General features: G+C 43.0%; 1 protein-coding gene across 3 annotated transcripts; it reads right to left on the bottom strand.

Moving 5' to 3' along the window:
* Positions 1–12,145: 12,145 nt before the first annotated feature.
* Positions 12,146–22,360, bottom strand: LOC119657779 (glyoxalase domain-containing protein 4). Of its 3 annotated transcripts, none has more exons than XM_038064847.1 (5): positions 22,232–22,360; positions 22,027–22,164; positions 13,095–13,144; positions 12,932–13,038; positions 12,146–12,875 (listed from the first exon to the last, which is right to left on the bottom strand). In XM_038064847.1, the coding sequence occupies exons 2-5, from the start codon at positions 22,123–22,125 to the stop codon at positions 12,265–12,267; spliced, it is 867 nt and encodes a 288-aa protein (XP_037920775.1). In that variant the 5' UTR covers positions 22,126–22,164; positions 22,232–22,360; the 3' UTR covers positions 12,146–12,264. The 3 variants fall into 3 exon arrangements, with proteins under 3 accessions (XP_037920775.1, XP_037920777.1, XP_037920776.1); XM_038064849.1 differs by having other exon boundaries at positions 22,252–22,346; XM_038064848.1 differs by having other exon boundaries at positions 22,027–22,177; positions 22,232–22,344.
* Between the last annotated feature and the right edge of the window lie 135 nt (positions 22,361–22,495).

A 22,495-nucleotide genomic window follows, 5' to 3' on the forward strand; every position in this document is an offset into this window, starting at 1 on the left:
TAGAAGGAGTAGCTGTGTATAGCCATGACCCGACCGTGCTCGGTCAATAGACTCACCGTCTTGTTTTCACTAATGATAGAAATAATTTCTACAGAGCAATTTAACACAACTCACAGAGAACATGTTTGAAAAAAAAACTGTGGTTTGCTGCACAAATAATTCCACAGGAACCCCGGTTCATATTGTGATGATCATTTCAACGTGAGTTAACATTTTATAAACTCAAGCTCCAATCCTAATTAATAATATATGGCTGCTTTCGAATTTTGTGTCGCTATTATTAATTTTTCATACTTCAGCTGCTAAATTGCAAAGGAAGGGTATCTTAGCAAGCATTTTGCAGGAAATATATGAGCCTAATACAAATGATATCACAGAAGGGATATCATAGAATATTTAACCGGCCCAAGTTTCGGTTCTCGCTCAGGACGGATCCATCAAAAAACGTCCATCGCCATCCCAGTAATGATGCGAGTAAAGTTTCTTGTGCACCTTGCGTTGGGGCATTATTACCGCAAAACCCTGCAAACATTGTCCTTACGTATTAACTGTACTTTCCCCATTGCGTTGTGTCATATAAATTTGGATCTTTTGGATCTGCAAATCTATTATGATAGCAATATGTCGAAGATTTGCATTAATTTAGCTTCTCACACTTGTAAAATAGAGAATATGTTTGAAGCCATCGGTAGAGGCAAATATTCACGTCAACATTACACCACTATTAATTAATATACATTAACAACATACTGACCTTTCCTTTTTTACAACGTTCGTTTCGGGGATCTTGTATTTAAATTAAGAAAAGAATTGGGTATTGTTCCTTATACTGTAAATATTTTTATTTTTCATCCGCATACAATTGTTTCGGAGACCACGTGCCTCCTTTCTCAGTGCTACTACTTAAATTGGGTAATTGTGACCATCGCACCTTAACATCGACCGACGGAGACGATGATGTTGCATTGTTGGGTTGACACACCTTGATTACATATAAAATGGGGATATCCGCGATCGATATGGGGTTATTCCGATCTTGGAAAAATTACGAGATAGAGATGTCTTCAATGGTATGGTCATATAATTCACGCCAAAGAGAATTCACTTGTCAAGATTAGTCTGAACATTGAAGTCGATGGTGAGCGACCAAAAGGCAGGTCGAAATAATCTGAGGATGACAATACCTCAGTGCCTATCTATATACGGGATGGCATCTTCCTGGGGGATTTGTTGAGTCCCCTCTGGTTTTCCATGGCACTCACCTTTTTTCACGGCCACTGAATGATGCTAGGGGGCATGGCCCTTTTATTGGGCTAAGTGCGAGCTGGCACACTTGGTGTACTTAGATAACATCAAGTTCTATTCAAGTACTGACGACCACCTTAGAAGTCCGAATAGTAGATATGTTCAGCCGTGATATTCGGATGGAATTTGGACCGCCATCCGCAGAGATCATCACGGCCGCATGCTGAACATGGCATTGGTGGGCTCCACATCCATGCTATGACCGAGCCAGACTTCTACAAATACCTAGGAATTTTACAAGGAGCCCATGCTCGAGTTGGTAATCTGAAGGATGCTCAGCTGTTCGACTTCCTGCGACCAGTAAAGCTGGTACTGAAATCTCCTCTCTCGGGGAAGAATAAAACAGGTGCACTGAACATATTCATTGCCATATGCATTAGGAATATTGCCTTGGACGAAGACCGATCTGGAAAACGCTCAGCGGCAGATCCGGACTACTAGGTCCAAATTCCAAAGTGGATGAACCTGCCTCGTGACATTGGAGGGAGGGGCGTGGTTGACAGGGCGGCACAACATCATCGCCAAGTCGACTCGCTACACGCTTATTTTTACAGCAAAGAGCAGGCCAGTCCCTTGCATGCGCCTGTTTGTGAAGCAGACTGCACTGGCTGGCTGGAGCTTAAAGGATCAATCTTTCAATCCCCTGAGTGCGGTGAAGTCAGACAAATAGCAGATCGGTAAATGGAAGTCGGAGGCAATGCACGGTAAACACGTGAATTGTCTTTAGAAGCCATTTGTCGAACAGACGGCTGGATGCTGAGACGGAGGAATTTACGTGTGCCATTCAGTACGGCCAGTACAGGATGTGTGGTTCGGCGTTAAAGATGGTTGACCATCTCATTTCTGGCTGCCCTATCATGGCACCAGTCCAATATACGAACATGAATCCATCATCCATCAAAACCTTGCATACAAGAGATTAAATTTTCGTCTGCTACTTGTTGCCCAGCCTAAAATTAATAGACAAGGGGAAGTTTCCTCCAATCTACAATTTTTGGTTTTAAACGTAAATATATATTTGGGGAGGGACTTACCCTCTTCCTCAATACAAAGCTAATAAAAACAATTGCCATTATAATATTTTTTATACTTATTCCCTAGTTACTATTAAAAATGTTTAAACTATCGTCCTAATTACCTGCTAATTACCACAGAAAGTCATATTAATTTCGAGGGGCAGTTACCTGAATCTTATATATCTATATCTTTCGCGAGCGAGTTACCCTCTTCATCAATCCAAAGCTACTTAAACAATTGCGATTATAAGATTCTTTTATACTTATTCACTAGTTACTTAATTACTTTTAAAAATGTTTAATCATCCTGCCTGCGTGCTAATCACCTGGGTAAGTCATTAATTTCCAGGGGCAGTTACCTGAATCTGTGTATAATAATCGCATGCATCTTCTCTCAAAATTTCTAAACTTTCCCAAGTTTCCAATGTTGTCGTTCGGTTTACATGACGCCCAAGGTTTGCCTTCTTCGATTATGTGCGCTGCAACTGATGATCTTATGCACGAGTTTTATTTCCGAACACTATTTATCGCTTGCTTGATGTGTTCATCAAATCTAGTCCTTATCAGGCGTTTAGTCCGTCCTATGTATATCTTTTAACAATCGCCGCTTTTTCCTCCCCGGATCCTTGATGCTTCCCAGTAAATTGCGCAAGGACGATCAATTTGAACCTACGATTTCCAGTTGAAACTTTTTTATCTAATTCCTGATGTTCTTAAATAGGTGGTGGCCTCCTTATGCTGCGAGAATAGTGTTGTATAGGCATGTCTATTGTGTTGCTTAATTTTCCTTACTATCAACTCCTCAATAGTCTGAGGATTATACCCATTCTTAATAGCTGTGTCAAAATATGCTGTTTTAGGCTTGGTACGTAAGATTCTTGTAGATATTGGATATGAATATTGGTAGTATATGAATTCGGAGCCCTGACATTTTAAAATAAACAAAGAAATCACAGCTTAAATAATTTTATTGACATGAAGAAAAATTAAGGAATAATTAGCGAGACTCCCTCAGTAGAAAAATTTAACAACCTCAATAATTAGTTTTGCTTGTCTATGTCAACCCACTTTTTAACTTCAATTATTTTTCACATTTCAACAATCAAGGCCTACTCCGCCACGGAGAACACCGCCGGTGGCATCTGTCAGTCCAATTAACAACATTCGAAACAAATTTCGAATGTTGTTAACCCTGCTGCGCCACATCACCTCGCCCCCAGAGGAAACCTAGGGGTTTCAGCGCCTGAACCCGCAACTGCGTTCGCCATCATTCTGCGAAGCGAACGCGACGTTGATAAGGAGACAGCCTTTTTGTGTCCTCCGATCTCGAGCTGGAAAAAATGTTCTCCCCGCGGTATGGTACGGGCCTTCGTAAGGAGGCTGCAGCGGCTTCTGGACATCATCCGCCCTGACCAGGACGTGCGTACACGTGTCCGGCTCTTTGGGAGCGCAGGCAGGTACGGATGTGTGTCGAGTAGGAGGTGTAGTTTTATGTCGATGGAGATTGTCTTTCAGCAGGCGTAGCAATCCCGAGTCTGTGAGACCCGATCTCAGCGTCTGGTACCAACGCTCTAGCATACCATTGGATCGCGGCTGGTATGCCGTATTGTTTGAATTCCAGGAGTTTGCCTAACTCCGAGCAAAGGGTGGACACGAATTGCATTCTCTGGTCAGTGATGATCACTGCAGGGACACCAAAGCGAGGGATCCACTCTCGATGGAGGGCTTCGGCGCATATCCTTCAGAGGTTTTGCCTCAAGCCACCACGTAAACCTGTCGATGATTGTGAGGTAATACCTGAAACCGTGCGAGTCTCGCAAAGGGTCTACGATGTCGAGGTGTAAGGTGTGGAACCGCTTGGTACTGCAGGGAAATGAGCCCACTTCTTTTCTTACATGCCTGGTGACCTTACACTTCTGGCATGCGATGCACTCTCTGGTCCAGGATATGATGTCCTTATTCATGGAGGGCCAGAAGTATTTCTCGATGACTAACCGATTTGACATCCTAATGCCTGGATGCGCTAAGTCGTGAACTACGTAGAACACTTCCTTGCGAATGGTGGCCGGAATGTATAGCCAGGGTCCCTTTTCCGAGTATTCGCAACAGAGAGAGAGGTTTGAGCCGAAGATACGCAACTCCCGAAATTTATATTTGGGGTTGGATTTGAGGCTCTGAAGCACTGCATCATCCTCCTGCGCCTTGACGATAGCCGAGAAGTTGAGTGAGGCGGGGATGCTAACCTCGGAGACACGTGACAATGCGTCAGCAACTATGTCGTCCTTGTCCGACACGTGCTATTTGTCGGACGTGAACTGGCTTATACAGGTCAGGTGTCGAAGCTGACGAGAGAATGCTTTGTCGGGCTTCAGTATCAAAGCATATGTAAGAGACGTATGGTCCGTGAACACTGTGAACGGCCTGCCTTCTAGGGAGAAACGGAAGTACTTAATGCTCGAGTACGCGGCGAGCAGTTCTCGATTGTAGGTACTGTAGTTCGATTGAGCGGGGTTCAATAGTTTGGAGAAGAAACTCAACGGCTGCCAGACTTGATTCACCTTTCGGTGAAGAGCAGCATCTACTGCAATGTCCAAAGCATCAACAAAACGGCTTGAGATACATCTTATCGAGTCAATGCCAAGAGTGTAGCATCAGCCAGTTGTTGTCGGGATTTATCAAACGCGCGGACAGCCTCTTCAGACCACACAATCTCTCATCTGTCTTTTGTTTTGGAGCCAGACAAGTACGCCTTCAAAACAGACTGGTGTTAGGCGGCCTTGGGCAGGAAACGACGATAGAAGTTTAGCATGCCCAAGAACCTCCGCAAATCCTTCATTGTCTCCGGACGCAGAAAGCTTATAATTACTTGCACCTTGTCTGGGTCGGGCTGTATTCCGTCAGGGAAAATGCATTGACCGAGGAATCTTACCTGTGTTTGGAGAAACTTGCATTTATCAACGTTTAGGACTAAAGCGGCCTCAAGGAAACGTTGAAAAATGGACTCGAGATGGGCTACGTGTTCAGAATCTGAGGAAGAAGCGAGCAAAACATTATCCAAAGACACGAAGCAGAAGTCGAGGTTTCGCAGTACCGAGTGAATGAACCTTTGAAAGGTTTGCGCCGCATTGCACAACCCGAAAGTCATCCGTGTGAACTCGAAGAGTCCAAAGGATGAGCATATTGTACCTTTGGAATGTCTTCTGGAGCTACAGGGATTTGGAGATACGCCTTGGTTAAATCCAAGGTTGAAAAGATGCGGCAGTTTGCGAGATGATGCCCAAAGTCGTGGATGACTGGAATTGGATATCGGTCAGGAACAGTCTGTGCGTTTAGCCTTCTATAATCCCCGCAGGGGCGCCATTCGCCATTTGACTTAGGGACCATATGGAGTGGGAAAGACCAACAGCTGTTTGAGGGTCTGCAGATACCCTGTTGCATAAGCTGTTCGAATTCTTTCCGTGCAATAGCCAGCTTCTGGGGTGGTAGGGGACCCACCTTCGAGAAGATAGGGGAACCAGCAGTGTTAATGTGCACATTGTGCTTCACTGGTTTAGAGAGACTACATTTGGAGTTGCACTCGAACACGAGAGTCAGTAATGCCCTCCAAAAGTACGGAAAAATTGTTGTTGGGAAGAAATGAGATTCGGCCTGACGCATGAAGGTTGGTTGTGGAGTCTATAAGGGACCTGTTCTGCTAGTCCACTAGCAACCCATAGTGACATAAGAAGTCTGCGCCTAAAATGGGGAAGCTGACATCCGCCAGGATGAATCGCCACGGGGGCGTCCTACGCAAGCCAAGACTGACGTCCACTTGTCTGTACCCGTAGATGTTAATACACGAAGAATTTGCCGCCGCAAGTTTCAAAGATTAAGGGGATAGCCGATGGTGCCGGAGTACGGGAAGAACCGAAACCTCCGCACCAGTATCTCCAAGATAACTGGGCCTGCTGAGAGGGTCATAAATTGTTAGGCGACGTGGCGCTGCGTTCCGGGTTGGCGTCGCCAGGACCCCCCGCGGACGTAGTTTTTTGAGGTAGGCGCAAATTTACACGGGATCGTACATCTGGTAGCTTTTTCGCCGAATCTGCGATGGTACCAACAAATGCTTGGGTTCGTAGGTTTCCCTGAAGACCTGCTACCCGATCGCCCTTTTTGAGCAGTAGACCGTCAGCGAACTCGCGACCTGCCACGCGAACGCTGAGGCCACAAGAACGGCCATCTCGCGCTTCAGCTCGGACGCGCGTGCACCACATGCACCTTATCGGCCGCAGCTGTCAGCGCCTCCAAAGAACCGGAGACGCACGCGAGAACCGCCTGGGTGTCCTCCGGAAGACGTCGCAGCCAAAGCGACTTCAACAGACCGTCATCGATCTTGCTCCCACCCAATTGCCCCCCTTTCATCGCCCGACGTCAAACCTGCTGCTGTTTTTGCATCTGTGACCACGAATGATGCTGTGGCTGTTGAGATGAAGTTAATTGTGGCCTTATTTGAGTTTGAGGCCGCGGTTGCCAAATAATTGTTCGTTGTCTAGGCTGCTGCTGCGAATGTTGAAAGGTGCTCGCGCTCGTTGGACTTCTGATGCGCCGGTTCTCCTAGTGGGTCTGGATACGTAGAAAATGATGGGTTCGCTGCGGCGAGTCAGGATTGCAACAACGGTGGTGGAGTCTTCTGACAGCGCGAATAGCCGACACTTTCAATTTTCGCATTCGCCACTTGTTGAGCGGCCTCAGTCACTTCAAACGAACTGCTCTCAGTCACACAAGTAATGGCATCTGAGAATTTGTTTTCCTTCAGGGACAAATTCTTGCACAGGAACTAACGTTTAATTTTTTTTTTCTTTGGATCAATCCAGAGAATGTCAACATGATCCATGAGTCACAAAACATTTCAGATGGAATATTGATTGTAAGATTCTTCTAGATATTAGATATGAATATCGCTAGCAACTGTTTTCGATTCGGAGCCCTGACATTTTAAAATAAACGTAGAAATCACAACTTGAATAATTTTATTGATATGAAGGAAAGTTAAGGAATAATTAACGAGAATCTCTTAGTAGAAAAATTTAACAACTATTTAACAATGTCAACCCACTTGTTAACTTTAATTATTTTTCACATTTTAAAAATCAAAGCCTACTTCGTCACGGAGAACACCGGTGGTGGCATCCGTCAGTCGAATTAACAACATTCGAAATAAATTTCTAATGTTGTTAACTCTGCTGCGCCACACTGTCGCTCCTTATCGAAGCTGTATTCCGAAAGAGGGTATGTGATCAGTCGGTGAATCATGCAATTATATGCTGGCATTTTTCGGGGAAAATATATGGTGTGAAGTTGCTGGTATCGTTCTCTGTGTTGCTGTGGGCTTACGGTATATCTCGAACTTAAGGTTCCCACTAGAGTTGACGGTATTCAGAACTAGAAAGGGTAAAGCCTCATCCTTTTCTACCTCTAGTGAAAACTGGATTTTATGACGCATCTTGTTTATAGAGGAGATCGCAATCCCAAATACGTCGTCTTCATACCTAAACCATATTTTACGCATTATTCCCCTCAAACCATTTTCGTTTTCGATTGATGACATATGAGTAAGTTCCCCATCGCTACTAACGAAACGTAAAATAGTTTTCGCTCATGCAGAGTCTGGCAAAGTTTGCATAGATTTGAACTTTTCTTTTGCATTCCGGGCCAGATCCAACTGGCTCAGCCATTTTCCAGTCTGAAAGTTGACACTTCCCCTGGCATGTTGAGAAACAATATTATTAACTTTATTTAAACATGTGTCTGTGTGGAGAGCATTTGAAGGTCTAAGCAGAATTCCAATTTCCAGCCCACGCACTCCCCCGTCTTGCATCACACATCACTACTGATGCCAGCCCTCATCGAGACTCATCATTTGATGAAAAAAACGTTACACCTCCCTTTTGGGGGAACTATATTACTCACTGCATGCGAGGAGATCCACAGTCCCTACATTTTTAACAGAAGCAACCGTTTCTGAGATAATAGGTTTGACAGACAGACTAACAGACCGACAAATACGCGGACAGGCAGACGGACAGACAGTAAACCGGTTTTTTCCCTCAGAGCACTTTCCAAAGCAGGCAGTTTTGACATTGGTCGCTAAGGGGAGGAGTTCGCGGATCCGAAGGGATCAAATACTTTAAGGAAACGTTCTCAGAAATTACCCAATCCGATCTGAAAAGGTACATGTTCATGTTATCTAGGCTTCGAAATACTCTCCGTTACGATATCTCCTCAATTGAAGTTAATGATAGTATATTATTATATTTTGAAAATTTCCTTTTTTCGACTAGTTTTATATAAATTGATGTTTTGAGAATTTCGACTAGTGGACGAAAATATTGGCTAAGTGTGGTTCGAAAAACAGTGTTCGTATCTTTCCGAAAGAAAAACAAGTCGGGATACCGGACGCTTCGGATATTACGGTTTTGTGTTATGTCAGGGAATATCTATGCACGATTTTCCATTCGTACATAGGTAAGAATATAAAATATTCCATCATCCTCCAAGTTAAACAAGCATTGTCTATTACCGTATGACGATGCATACATAGAAATGTACGCATCTAAATTGATTTAACGCATCACGTGCACAAAATCATACGTATACGTTATGTACGTAAATTAAAAACCGCTGGTAACCAGGCACATACATGGCTATTATATTAGTTACTGCCCGCAAGCTTTATTAGCGCATACATATACATGCACATGCCTACCTCGAATAATTGAACGTCCCCATGAACCCCGCCCTTCATATAAATTCACTTTATATGATGATCACGTCATAGGGTACCATAAATTTACTTGAAATGCGAAAATTTGACCTTCTATAACTTTGTTAATAATAGTCGGATTACCTTCAAACTTTTCAGAATTATATGCTATATTATTGCCTATACTGGTGTCAAATTTTGTACTTCTGAACTTAAGAGGGAGGGCGGGGGGTTCCAGTAAATTTCTAAAACATGGTAATATGCCATTATTAATTTTATTTGAGCAGATATCGGAATGGGATGTATTTTGAGACCTAGATTTCATATGGTTGCATCACTAAGATTTTTTGGTTTACTAGGTGCTGAAGACGAGACCTGTTTCGCTTTTTGGGGCGGACATTTTGAGCCCTATCTCCCCTATGTTTCACTTAATACCGGAAATAATATCAGTTTCGAGCCTTTTCATTTGATACCACACATGACCATATTCGATGAAAAAAGTTTTCACCCGGCTTTCACATATATGAAGAACCCCTCTTCAAACTCAAGAAAAAATGGCGTCACTCGCTGCATGTAAAGGCACACACTGACCACATCTTTTCACCAAATGTTTTAATAATCTGTTCGGCCGTTTTCGAGTAAATCATGTGACAGTCAAACAGACGTTAAACCGATTTAAAATCGGTTAAATAAGGTTTTGTTTCACACAAAACCCCCTTAGAACAAACACAAAAGGGACCCACAAGCGAAGGGAAATGGCCATCAGAAAGTAGTCTTCTTCGAGGCCGATATCAACACCTATTTTGTAATGCACATTCGGAAGAGAACTCGCTATGTAGTCGATTTGATTAAATGTTCGTAGTCGGTCAGCCGCCCTTATGGAAGGCGGGGGGCTGTGTACGAACAATACACTAACAATGACGAGGTGATGAAAGTTGCGGAAATCTACAAATCGGGGAAGGAGGATTGCCTACCATGTCCCTAAAGAGCACGGTGCTACACCCGGCAGATACAAGCTGGTTGCTTGTTTACCAACCCTCTACAAATTGATAACATCCATTATTGGTGGAAGTGTAAATGTGTAGCTCAAGATCAACAAGGAGAAGAAAAGTTGCCAAATCAAATCAGAGAGTTACAAAAACCAACTCATTACCAATCGGTTGTTGTAGGACAGGCCAAATAATAAGCTGTTGCTATATCGATTACACCAAGACTTTTCACAGCGTCCCGCACACTTCGCGAATAGCGTGGCTGGTGTATGTAAGGTTTTCCATCGATACTTGATTGATCATAGAAATATGGACCGCAGACAATATTCGATAGTTATGTTTACGGCATGTAGTGGGACTGGCAAGTTTGATCGCCGTATATGGCACAACAAGCCTGACGTGCTGTTAGTGACAAGACGGGTCGCCGCTCCGTCTTATATTATTGACATTGCTGTAACTCATAGTAGGACATTGAACGGAAATATGTGGAGAAAGAGGTGTACTATGAGTCATTGGCTCGGGAAATCAAAGTAATTTGGCATCTCGAGAAGATGGTTGTATTCCCCCCCCCCCCCCCGCAACTTGATTCAAACCATCCAGAAATACACCATCCTGCAAAAGTGCTCGATGTTGCGAGGAGCTCTCGATGGATTTTCTCACTAAACTAACACCGTTCATTACCACAAAAGCCCCCATAGATTTTTAAGTACGTAGGGTCGATACTATATATCAGACTATTCACACGATCGTTGAAAAATTGCGAGGCATCTCCAATGGTATGGTTATGTTATTCGCGCTAACGAGAATTCGCTGGCCGAGATTGGTCTGAACATCGAAATCGACGGAAAACGTCCAAAAGATAGGCCGAACCAACGGTGGCTTGATACACTACACTGCATGCTGATTTGAAAGCCAGAAATGTCATACTATTCACTTTAGGATAAAATTGTTATTTAATATCCGGTCACCCTGTAAATTTACACAAAAGGGAGAACTTTGATCTACTCATTAGTAAAAGTAGGGTTTCAACTAAACTTTTTAGTAGTGTAATCTATATTATCGCAGAATTTTATAACGCTAAAATGAATTTAAGGGGTTTTCCGGTCAACTTCCAAAAAATATAGTAATATAATATTATTATTAACTTTGTTTTGGTATGGAGGACACTTTGAGGCATAAATATCGAATAGGAGTAGCATTACCCTTTTTTCAGATTTTCCATTTCGATAGTCTAGTTTTAACTCCGAACTCCTCCTGTAGGGAAGTGAAGTCGACATCATGAAATTATCCTTTTTCGAGGATTCCTAACTCCGCAACAATCTGCGGAAGCTACAATCAGCAGCAGTCTGCCGTTGGTCTAATCGACACAGGAAGAGCTTAGGATAGATATCACTGTATAGCAATTATCCATCTTTATTGAAAGCAACTAATCAAGTCTGTCAAGCCTTGGGGCTCTAGTTCTTTTATACAATTCTTACTTACATTCTAACATATGTAAATTCCTTTTTTCTGTGCGCTTACATTTTCTAACCAATCAAATTCATTTAATTTCTTACTTGCAAATTTTCTTGACCAAAAATTGTTCTGTACATAACAATATTTCTCTACTATGATTGTGACGTCATAACTTTCTCTTTCTTTCAATTTACAAATCTAGAAACATACGGGTCGTGCTGGTCATATGCCTGTATGCATTTCTTATGCATAGTCATGTAGCTATGTAGATGGTCATATGCCTGTATGCATTTCTTATGCATAGTCATGTAGCTATGTAGATGGGTGATGTATGCACGGCATGTTGTGACTCAAGTGGGTCTTATTTCATGTGTTTTGTTCGGCGGTAGATACAAAGTGAACTCTAGTGACTTATGAGGAAATATGGGTCGGTTAATGACTGATTGCTATTGTTTACGTAACTTTAATTGAAAATTTGTGTGAGGTCGGGTAAGTTGTCTTTTGGGGTTCGTATTATTAATGAATTAAATTTATCGTTTGGAATGATATCACTACACTCCCTTTACAACACATGTCAAAATTCACCGTTTCTATGAAAACTGCGTGCTACAAACAGAGGGATTTTAATAAAAGCAGACTTAAAATATGATGCCCCATTTATTTAATACCCCAATTGCCCAACAGTTATAAGTCAACAATTATGTGCATACATATGTATAGTAACAATTTTTTAGAAAATAATTTTGAATTCATTATTTTACTTAATTTGGAAGGGATCTTTATTAATGTATTTATCAAGTAATTCATTTCCCTGGGGATCAACAGCCGACAATAAAGTGAAGCCCTCTTCGTCAACAAAGCAAATTTCATGATCATCCGGATCAGCCAGTATAATTACTCGAACTGTTGCTTTCCCCGGTGTATCTAACGAAATCAGTGGTGTCAATATTTTTCCGGCTATCTTCTTCACAAGCTCGTCAATTTTAGGTTGAATTTCATATGGAACTGCGAAAGCAATCCTTCCGTAGGCTTTCCCACGATTTAAGGGAGCTGCAATTTCCCGAATTTCAAGTTTTGCTTGTTTTTCACCGTACGACATTAATAAATAGTGTGGGGTTTCTTCCAATATAGCCATTTTCAATGTATCATGCCAATAACTCCGGGATTTTCCAAGATTCGATGAATGCAAGGTTACTTTGTAAACCGGATCAGAATCTATTGGTTGAGTTTCATCCAAAATATAGAACTTATATCCGTCTGGTGCCGTTAAAATAAACTGTGAGCCACTAGAAGCAAAAGGATACTTATGCTGTTTGGCCCTTTCAATTATCTCCTTTGATCGTATAGTTATTCCGCCGAAATCATTACCTGCATGAACTTTTATTAAGAACAGGTCGCTTACACTTTAATTAAATTAATTTTACCGAGTTCATAGGATGTTACACCGTAATTGTAAGTCAGCTCAATTGCAAAATGTGTCGATTCTGGGCCATAACCGACCATTGTTTTGCTCCACCGGTTATCGTAAGGTCTACCAAAATAAATACTTATAAACAAATTCTCTAGTTCATGGTATTGAATTGTTACCCATTGCACTGTGCATCGCATCCTTCAGTGAATTCTTCATGTCGCAGTACCTGAAATATTTAATCAACGAATAGCCATTTGATTTGGGAAATGCATAAAGCAACATTTTGTGAAGATTACATAGTCATTTAAATATCAATAAAAACCATGGAAAGCAAAGCAGACATAGACATGGAAGCTTTTGCGATTTTCTTATATCAACATTTTTCGGCATACGACTGGTTAATGCTGACAACTCTACGCAATAGGGCGGTTAGATTGCCGAACAATACAATGAAGTCCACACCATCATTATATATAATCACCACAGCAAAAAAGTTATTTTATCTGTGCTATATTGATTAGTGACATACACGGATATCAAACCCACTCCCCGCATTTTAGACGACACGTCTTAAGGGGGCTGACTGTCACGATTTTGCAACGGAGTTTGAGAGAGGGGATCTCTCGCTTCTTTCTTCATTCCCTCCTTTTCCCTTGTAGTGTTGGGGCTCAAAGCTAAACCCAACCGTTTTGACATGAAAATAACCCGACCTTGAGGCGGCATGACTTTTTGAGGGGGAGACCGCTACAATTCTTCGAAGGGATTAGCAAGGGGTGACCTTCTCCTTTCTGCTTTGTATCATACTCAGCTTCTTTTCTTCCCGTGGTAGGTTTGGAAATTCAAACTTTACCATTATGAGCCCTATGATGTCTTAGGAATAAAGAAACTACATATGAATATACATATATCCTCTGTGTAGTTCCCGAATCTCCCTCAGGCGCGTCCTTAGGTGCGGATAAGGGATTGCTCGGCGGATGTATTATGCGCATGTACATGCACGCACAGAGACTTATCACGAACTCCGTCGAGTGGAGAAGCGACTTCACAGACGGAAAAAGGAAGCCTGGGAGAACCAACAAGTCTATGAATTAGAAAAGTACAGGGAGCAACCGCACCAGGCGCGGAAGTTTTACCAACAAGTCAGCAGGATGAAGCCTTATACACCTCGATGCTCATCCTGACGAGACAAAGAGGGAAATCTGATTTCCAAAAGAATTGGCATATTGGAGCGATGGGTTGAGTACCTTGATGAGCTACTGAACAACCAGACCATCAGCGAGTTGGAGGACCCGCCAACTCAAGACGACGGACAAATACTGCCACCACCAAGTTTAGGAGAAACAGTCCGTGCAATTCATCGGCTAAAAAATCAAGTCGCCCGGGGCCGATGGAATTACAGCCGAATTGGTTAAATATGGAGGCGACCAGTCACACCAAGTGGTTCATCAACTTGTGCTCAAGGTATGGGACTGCGAATCAATACCTGACGATTGGCAACGAGGCATTATCTGTCTCATACATAAAAAGGGAGATATCACACAGTGCAGCAATTATAGAGGTATCACGTTGCTGAGTACCATCTATAAGATATTCTCCACTATCTTGCTAGGCCGGATAGCCCCATACGCCCACAACATCATTGGCCCATACCAAAGAGGCTTCACTCCAGGCAAATCAGCAACAGATCAGATTTCCTCTCAGCGGCAAGCGATGGAAAAACTGTTGGAATATGGACAACAATTGCACCATCTGTTCATCGACTTTAAAGCTGCCTATGATAGCATAGCCAGGGTAAAACTGTACACGGCCATGAGAGAATTCGGTATTCCGACGAAATTGATAAGACTGACTAAGCTGGCGCTGACCAATGTGCGAGGCCAGATAAAAGCAGCAGGATCACTCTCAAGACCATTCGACATCAATAACGGTCTACGACAAGGGGATGCGCTGTCATGCATCCTTTTTAACCTGGCCCTCGAGAAAGTGATCCGTGGTGCTGAGGTAAATGCAAGAGGTACGATCCTCTTTAAGTCCACCCAACTACTGACCTATGCTGACGATATCGACATCATGGGAAGAACCACCCGAGACGTACAAACTGCCTTCATCCAGATCGAGCAGGCGGTCATTGGGGCGAGATCTTGGGCTGCACATCAATGAAGGCAAGACAAAATATATGGTGGCAACGTCAGCACCGAAGACGAAGCAACCAACAGCATCAAACCGCACTGGTCAAACACAAACACGAAGAAGAATAAGGATAGGAGAATACAACTTTGAGACCGTTGACAATTTCTCCTATCTAGGGTCGAAAATCACAACCGGTAACAACTACGATGATGAAATCCGCGCACGGTTGTTGTCAGCCAACAGAGCCTATTTCAGCTTACAAAGACTGTTCCGCTTGAAACATCTCACCATAGGGTCAAAGCTCTTACTGTACAAGACTATGATCTTGCCAGTCCTCATGTATTCCTCGGAAACTTGGGTTCTTAGCAAGAAAAATTGCGAACTCTTGGCCGCGTTCGAGAGAAGAATCCTCCGAAGAATTTTTGGCCCCCTACATGAGGATGGACGATTCCGTAGCCTACACAATCACGAAATCTATGAGCGATACCATGACCGTCCGGTTGTGGATAAAATCCGGCTCAATAGGTTACGGTGGGCGGGTCACTTAATCCGTATGGATGAGGACGATCCCACCCGGAAAGTCTATAAGGGCAATATCTATGGTAGAAAAAGAAAACGAAGACGAGGCAGACCCTGTCTAAGATGGAGCGATGGCGTGGGTCAGGACGCCAGACAGCTTTTAGGGATATCGAATTGGTGGACCTCGGCGCAAAACTGGGATGTCTGGAGTTCCTTATTAAAGCAGGCCTAGACCGGATACTGGTTGTTGCGCCGTTGATGATGATGATAATGAAATCCGGAGTGGAGGAATCGATGCGCCTATTAATTGCAGTGACGTTGCACTGTATTTCAGTGGCTCCGTTCCAAATACCTGCCCTACCTTTGGAGGTAACCGTGAGACAATGCAGCATTGGGGCTTTGATCCAGGGTTGACATTTTAAATTCTTTTAATGGGACCCCAGGGACACGGCTCTTCGCGCTTGGATGTTTTGGCGGTTACACCGTCAACCACTAGGGACGGAAGACCTAGGCGTCGGATAGTTTGGATAAATCAACTAAACGAATTTAACGTCCGCACCTATTACCGTTCTACGGATTTGGAAATGAATCTATCAGAGTACAGGCACCGACTCAATGACGCGTTCATAATCCGTTTTCCGGAACTAAGGTACAGAACGTCGTAAATCAATACCGGGTGATAGTGAAAAGTAATCGAGTTGCTCTACCAACTAAGCAACAAATTTTCCACGAAATTTCACTTGAGTTATATATAGTTAAAAAGTGCCAACACAAAATATATTCTAAACTGCATAGATATATTGATGTTAATCGAAAGCAGTACGAATAAAGACTGGAGTCCAGTTCGCACTCTATATCCACCAAATTTTTAGAATTTATTGTGAGGATTTAAATACAGTACATTCCCAAGGGATTCGTTTTTTTTATTTCTATATCAAAAATTCAGGTAATTATATGATTTTGATCATAGCTCTGTTACTGTTTATCGCACAGACTTCTATCATCATATTTAAAGGTCTTCTCAAACACTTTAAAAGAGCTTTATATCAATTTGCATTAACGTTACTGGTTTTGTGTTTTTTGACCTTGAGTGTATTAATTTTTGTTCAGATATTAGGAATTTAGGTTTAACGAGCTATAACTCAGTCCATAGGTGCAATACCTATAAAAAAAGGAAGCCATTCATTTTTTATTTAATATGATTTGTTTCTGCTTAATATTATTTATAGATTACATCCATGGTTTTCGAGTTATTTACGTAAAACCAATAAAGAACCTGCGTTTTTTTTTTTTTTTTGCAATGAAAAAATGACATGTTTAAACATAAATAACTTGTAAACTACTGCTTGTACAAAGAATTTTCACTAAACATTGACTACTTAATCGACTTCTGTGGTTATTTTAAAAAAAAAAATCCAATCCAGAGAGGGGTTACCACACCCCTCTGAAGGGAGGCGTACATCAGCCCAAATTTCATGCCAATCGGTCTTGATTGAAGTAATTCGGAGGTTGAAAGTTTTAGTGACTGGACTGAAACTTCATCTCGGCTAAAAGCATTCACTGTTAAGCCCGCAAGCTGCTGCCCAAGCTTATCGTAAAAAGCGACTAAAAATGATAGATATTTGTGGGCTGCTAACCTAGACGTCTTTAACCTTATTTGTTTCGGAAACAATTACCAAGCATCGAAGACGGACTGTTGTTTCGACTACAACATTTTGCTTTTGTTAACGGTTCATTATTGGATTCTAAAATATGAGAACAAGATTGTAGAATATGGGAACGAAGCTCCCCAGAACGCACGCTTTTTCCAATTTCAACGATAATTACTCTGGCAAGTCTGCCGGAAGTTGATGATTAATGCCCGCGCAGCGTTCGCCCTTATATCTCGGCAACCGATATCAGCCAGAATGTTAACTGTTGCATTCTGGTTTGCAGCATTGTAAAGCGGCGACTGCACTTATCAGTCGTCGGATCAATAGCTGCAAGACATTTACATACCTTATACAAGAACCGTGGGTTGTTGGTGGGGCAGTCAGGGGCTGACCTATTGTATGCCAATGGAAGCGATTGACCCCGCATGGTAGTCTCTAAAGACTTCCAGGCTTACCTGGTTAACGACCTATGTGATGGCGACACCACATCAGCTAAGCTAACCATAAAAAGTCAACAGGGAGATAAAGAGATACTATGGTGCTCTGCATATTTTCCCTACGACGCAGAAGACGTTCCCAGTAGAACATTCATCAGAGCTATCCAATATGACAAAAGTAGAGGCATGGGGGTAATAGCAGGATGTGAGGTCAACGCTCACCACATATGCTGGGGAAGTTCGAACATCAATGTAAGAGGATCGAGACTAATGGAGTATCTAGTAGGAACCGATTTGCAGATCCTAAATGTGGGTAATGAACCCACTTTCTTCAACGTGGTCAGGCGAGAGGTCATCGACATCAAGGTGGCATCTCCTGACATCGCGGCTTTGATCGGGGAGTGGAGAGTATCAAACGATGTCACACTCTAGGATCACAGACGCATTGATTTCGTTATGGGCATGGATCCACCTCCACCCACTCCATTTCGGAATCCGAGGAAGACAGATTGGGTGATGTATCAAATAGAATTGAGCGCCCGAGTCACGATCTTTGGGAAGCGCATCAAATCCATTGCTGGAATTGAGAAGACAACCCAGATGATCACAACTAGCATGAGAGAAGCTTTCGAAGAAAGCTGTCCACTCAAGATGCCAAAGAAGGGTAAAACACCATGGTGGAACTCGATTTTGGCAAAACAGAGGAGAACGACAAGGATGCTCCTTAGTCGTGCTCTGAAGGGTGAATCAAGCACTAGCTGGAATCGCTATAAAGAGGCGCAGAAGGCTCTAAAGAAGAACATAAGATCGGCTAAACGATCATCTTGGAGACGCTTTTGCGAAGAGACTAACTCTCTTGAGGCAACCTCAAAGCTGAAGCGGATTCTGGTCAAAGAACTACGTAGCGTAGTTTACAGAATGGGAAGTACACAGAAAGCGATGAAGAAACGGCAAATCATTTGCTTGAAGTACACTACCCAGGCAGCATCCAAAATCTAATCTCGGTGCCAACAGATGCATACAGCCCTCAACCGAGAGACTGGAATCTGGCATGCAAAGTAGTATCACTGGAGCGAGTGAAATGGGTAGTTTACTCGTTCCATAGATACAAGTCTGCAGGTCCGGATGGCATCATCCCTGCGCTAGCAATAAAAGAAATGGATGCCCTGGGTCTACACATTCGAAATATATATCGCGCATGCCTAGCATACTCTTATATTCCAATTAAATGGCGTGATGTAAAGGTATTATTCATTCCCAAACCATGCAAACCCACTAACATAGAAGCAAAAAGCTTCCGACTGATCAGTCTAACGTCCTTTCTACTAAAAAGACTAGAAAGACTAGTAGATCGGTTCATAAGGGATACACACATTCCTAAATGGCCACTTCACCATAGGCAACACGCCTACCAGAAAGACAAATCCACGGAGACAGCACTCCATGAACTTACGGCAAAAATTGAAAAGGCGATGTCCGAAAAAGAAGACACCTTAGGCGCATTCATGGACATCGAAGGTGCCTTCAATTATGCCTCATTCGCGGCAATTTGTGATGCGTCAAGACAGCATGGAATCGAACCGCTGCTAATCAGTTGGATCCTTCACATGCTAGAGTGGAGAAAAATCCACATATCGGTCGGCCAGAAGTCTATTGAAGCAAGATGTCTCAGGGGCTGTCCACAGGGAGGGGTTCTCTCTTCACTGTTATGGCTCTTGGTAATGGATACCCTGCTGTGGCTCCTGGAGGACAAAAAAGTCTTCGCGCAAGCATTTGCGGACGACCTAGCCGTAATAATTACCGGCAAGTTTGCGGACACAGTATGTGACCGCTTGAATGCAACTCTGCATGTAATCCACAGCTGGTGCCTCCGCAATGGACTCACGGTGAACGCTAGGAAGACTGGACTAGTTATGTTCACTAGGAACGTCAGGTGGGGCAGCTATACGCTACCCACCTTAGCAGGAGCGGGAATCCAGCTGGCACAAACAGTCAAGTACTTAGGAGTACATTTCGACTCCAAGTCAACGTGAAAGAATCATATCCAGGAACAATATCAGAAATCCTGCAGATTGCTCTGTTGCTATAGGAATGCGATAGGTAAGACCTGGGGACTTTCACCTAAATGGATATACTGGATGTGTACATCCATAATAAAACCCATTTTGATGTATGCATGCATCGTCTGGTGGCCAAGACTGAACTTTGCTAACAGCAGGAAGCTGCGAACGCAGATTCAGAGACTTGGTTGCCTAAGTATTACTGGAGCAATGAGTCCTACGCCGACTGCGGCACTTGAAGCTATCCTAAATTTACCCCCCATTCACTTGGAGGTGAAACGGAAAGCGGCCAACGACGCATATAGGCTCGATGCCATTGGGGCGTGGAAAGGCGGCCAATCAGACGGTCATGCGTCTATTTGGAAATTCCTTGAAAAACATCAGGCAGCCCTGATGCCGACCGATCATATGGTTTCCAAATTCGTCTTTGAAAAGACATACACTGTCGTAATCACCGAAAGAGAAGAATGGTCGACAAGTGAGTCTTTTCAGATTACAGACCTAATAATCTTCACCGACGGGTGAGTCATGGAGGATGGATCGGGCGCAGGGGTGTTCTCGGAGAATCCGATTATAGAACTGGCCCGACCCCTCGGAAAAATGACGACCATATTCCAGGCGGAGATATATAGCATTTCATTGGCAGCAGAAGAATGTCTGCGACAGAAATGGAGGGGTCGCACCATTCGAATCTGTTCCGACAGTCGGGCGCTAAATGGCAACAACATATCAAGCTGACAGACTGGCTCGCCGAGGGTCTGGATCCACAATGGTGGGGCCACAACCAGCTCTTGGAATCCGACCATCTACTGTCAAGTCTACTCTGAAGGGTGAAATTGCAAGGATTCCCGCAACCGAGTGGAGAAATCTGGACTATTGCAGGCAAGCGAAAATCCTTGTGAAGGAGCCTAGGGCCACTAGAGCGACATTTTTGTTGTCCCTTAAGAAGTGGGACATGAAAACCCTAGTAGGGCTTTTGACGGAACACTGCCCCTTAAACTACCATATGGAAAAGATTGGGGTAGTGGTTTCGGCTGTGTGCAGCCAATGTAAAGAGGAGGAGACGACCCTGCACTTTTTATGCAGCTGCCCCCAGACGATCTCAGACGAAGATACCTTCACGATCGCAAGCCTTTTGATGGTCCGGCAATGGTGACGAGCAGCTGAAGAGATAGAAGAAGCACTTCATTACGATTCCCAATCACATACCATTTTGTGAAATTTCACTTGGATGTGTGGTAAATCACCATTACATGTGGATACGAACTGCCATCAATGAGCTCAAACGCGGCAAAGCCTTCTCCTTGTAGCCCCTGCCGTTTCCACCGAGCTACTACTTTCACTTATTCGTAAATCTAGCAAGAGGAGAAGGGATGATCGTTAGGATCCCAAAAAATGAGAGAGGATCCTGGTTTCCACTCCAATGGATGCACAATGATCTGAACTCGAGAACCAACCAGCTCTCGTCCAACGAAGGTTGGGAAGGCGTCTTAAGGTAATTTCAGCTATTGCCTTTGCGACAACAGAAAGGAGGTTAATGCCCCTTCGGAATCTTAACGATGATCGCCCTTTTCCATTCTCTGTGAAAAACAGACTTCTAGGATTTATGGATAATCGTAAGTAACAACTACGGGAAAACTACAAAGACAACATAGATGATTTCATTTATATTTGTAGAAGCAGTCCGCATTCGCATTTTATGATGAGTTGCCATTTCATTCATAAATAGGGGAATTTCAAGAAAGGTAGTGAAGTCTTCTTTCAACTCCTTATCGTTGTGAATGAATCGTTTCCGAAACATAATATGGTTTCGAGATTCGCAGGTTGGGAACCCACAACAAATTTTTGTCCTTTTTTTTCGCCTTTTACGACAAGCAGGGAAAACTTTCAATAAATTCTCAATCCCCAGCTGACAGAGGAGTCACTACCTCTACAGGGCATCTAGTTCTCTACTTAATAGTAGATGTGATTAGCTCGAGTTGGGTGTACTCTGCTTACATGCAGATACTTAGTTGTTATGCGATGATTCAGAATATAGCGACTCTTCTCTCCTCCTCTCTCTAACTGGCTTAGACAATGGCACAAATTTCCGATATGCTGATTTATAGCATGTCCACCGAAGTGCTGTACACCCCGATCTTGCATGATGATTTAATTGGCTTCCCTGGTCGTCGAATTATGTGATAACACTGCAACGAATTAACTAATAATAAAGAGTCAACCGGATGATAACTACTTGTAATATACTTATCTCCTACAAGCAAAACTAAATATGGGGTTCTTAATTTTTTAGATACTGTTCTTACTTGCCTGCATTCCTAAAATATTCCGGTAGAAGAATGCATTTTTGGCCCGATCCCCTATTTTGAAAACATAATGAAGCGCTCGAATACCGAAATCACTCATCATTAAGATTGCCCAGCTTCCAGTAAACCGTAAAAGACACAGCTAATAAATATGACTATTAAAATTATTTCAATGTTATATTGGAAATGGAGTTGATGAATCAACTTACTCTTGCAAAGTCAAAGTTACCTAGGAAACCCGTTTGACAACTTGTTTACAAATGACAATTTAAATTGCGTACGGAACTGCCAGCTGATGAACATTTGGTGCAGAGGTTGGCCGAGAGCTAAAGATTGAGCGAAAGACAAAGCACTGAGCGAAAGTCGAATAAAATTCAACATAGTTCACTTGGTACATTCCGATGCAATGGCAGAAACTTTAAGACGACGACGTTAATTTGAAATTTTGAATTGTGCTGTTATCGTGTGTTAAT

This window comes from Hermetia illucens, chromosome 5 (genome assembly GCF_905115235.1).
Source record: "Hermetia illucens chromosome 5, iHerIll2.2.curated.20191125, whole genome shotgun sequence".
Lineage (NCBI taxonomy): Eukaryota > Metazoa > Arthropoda > Insecta > Diptera > Stratiomyidae > Hermetia > Hermetia illucens.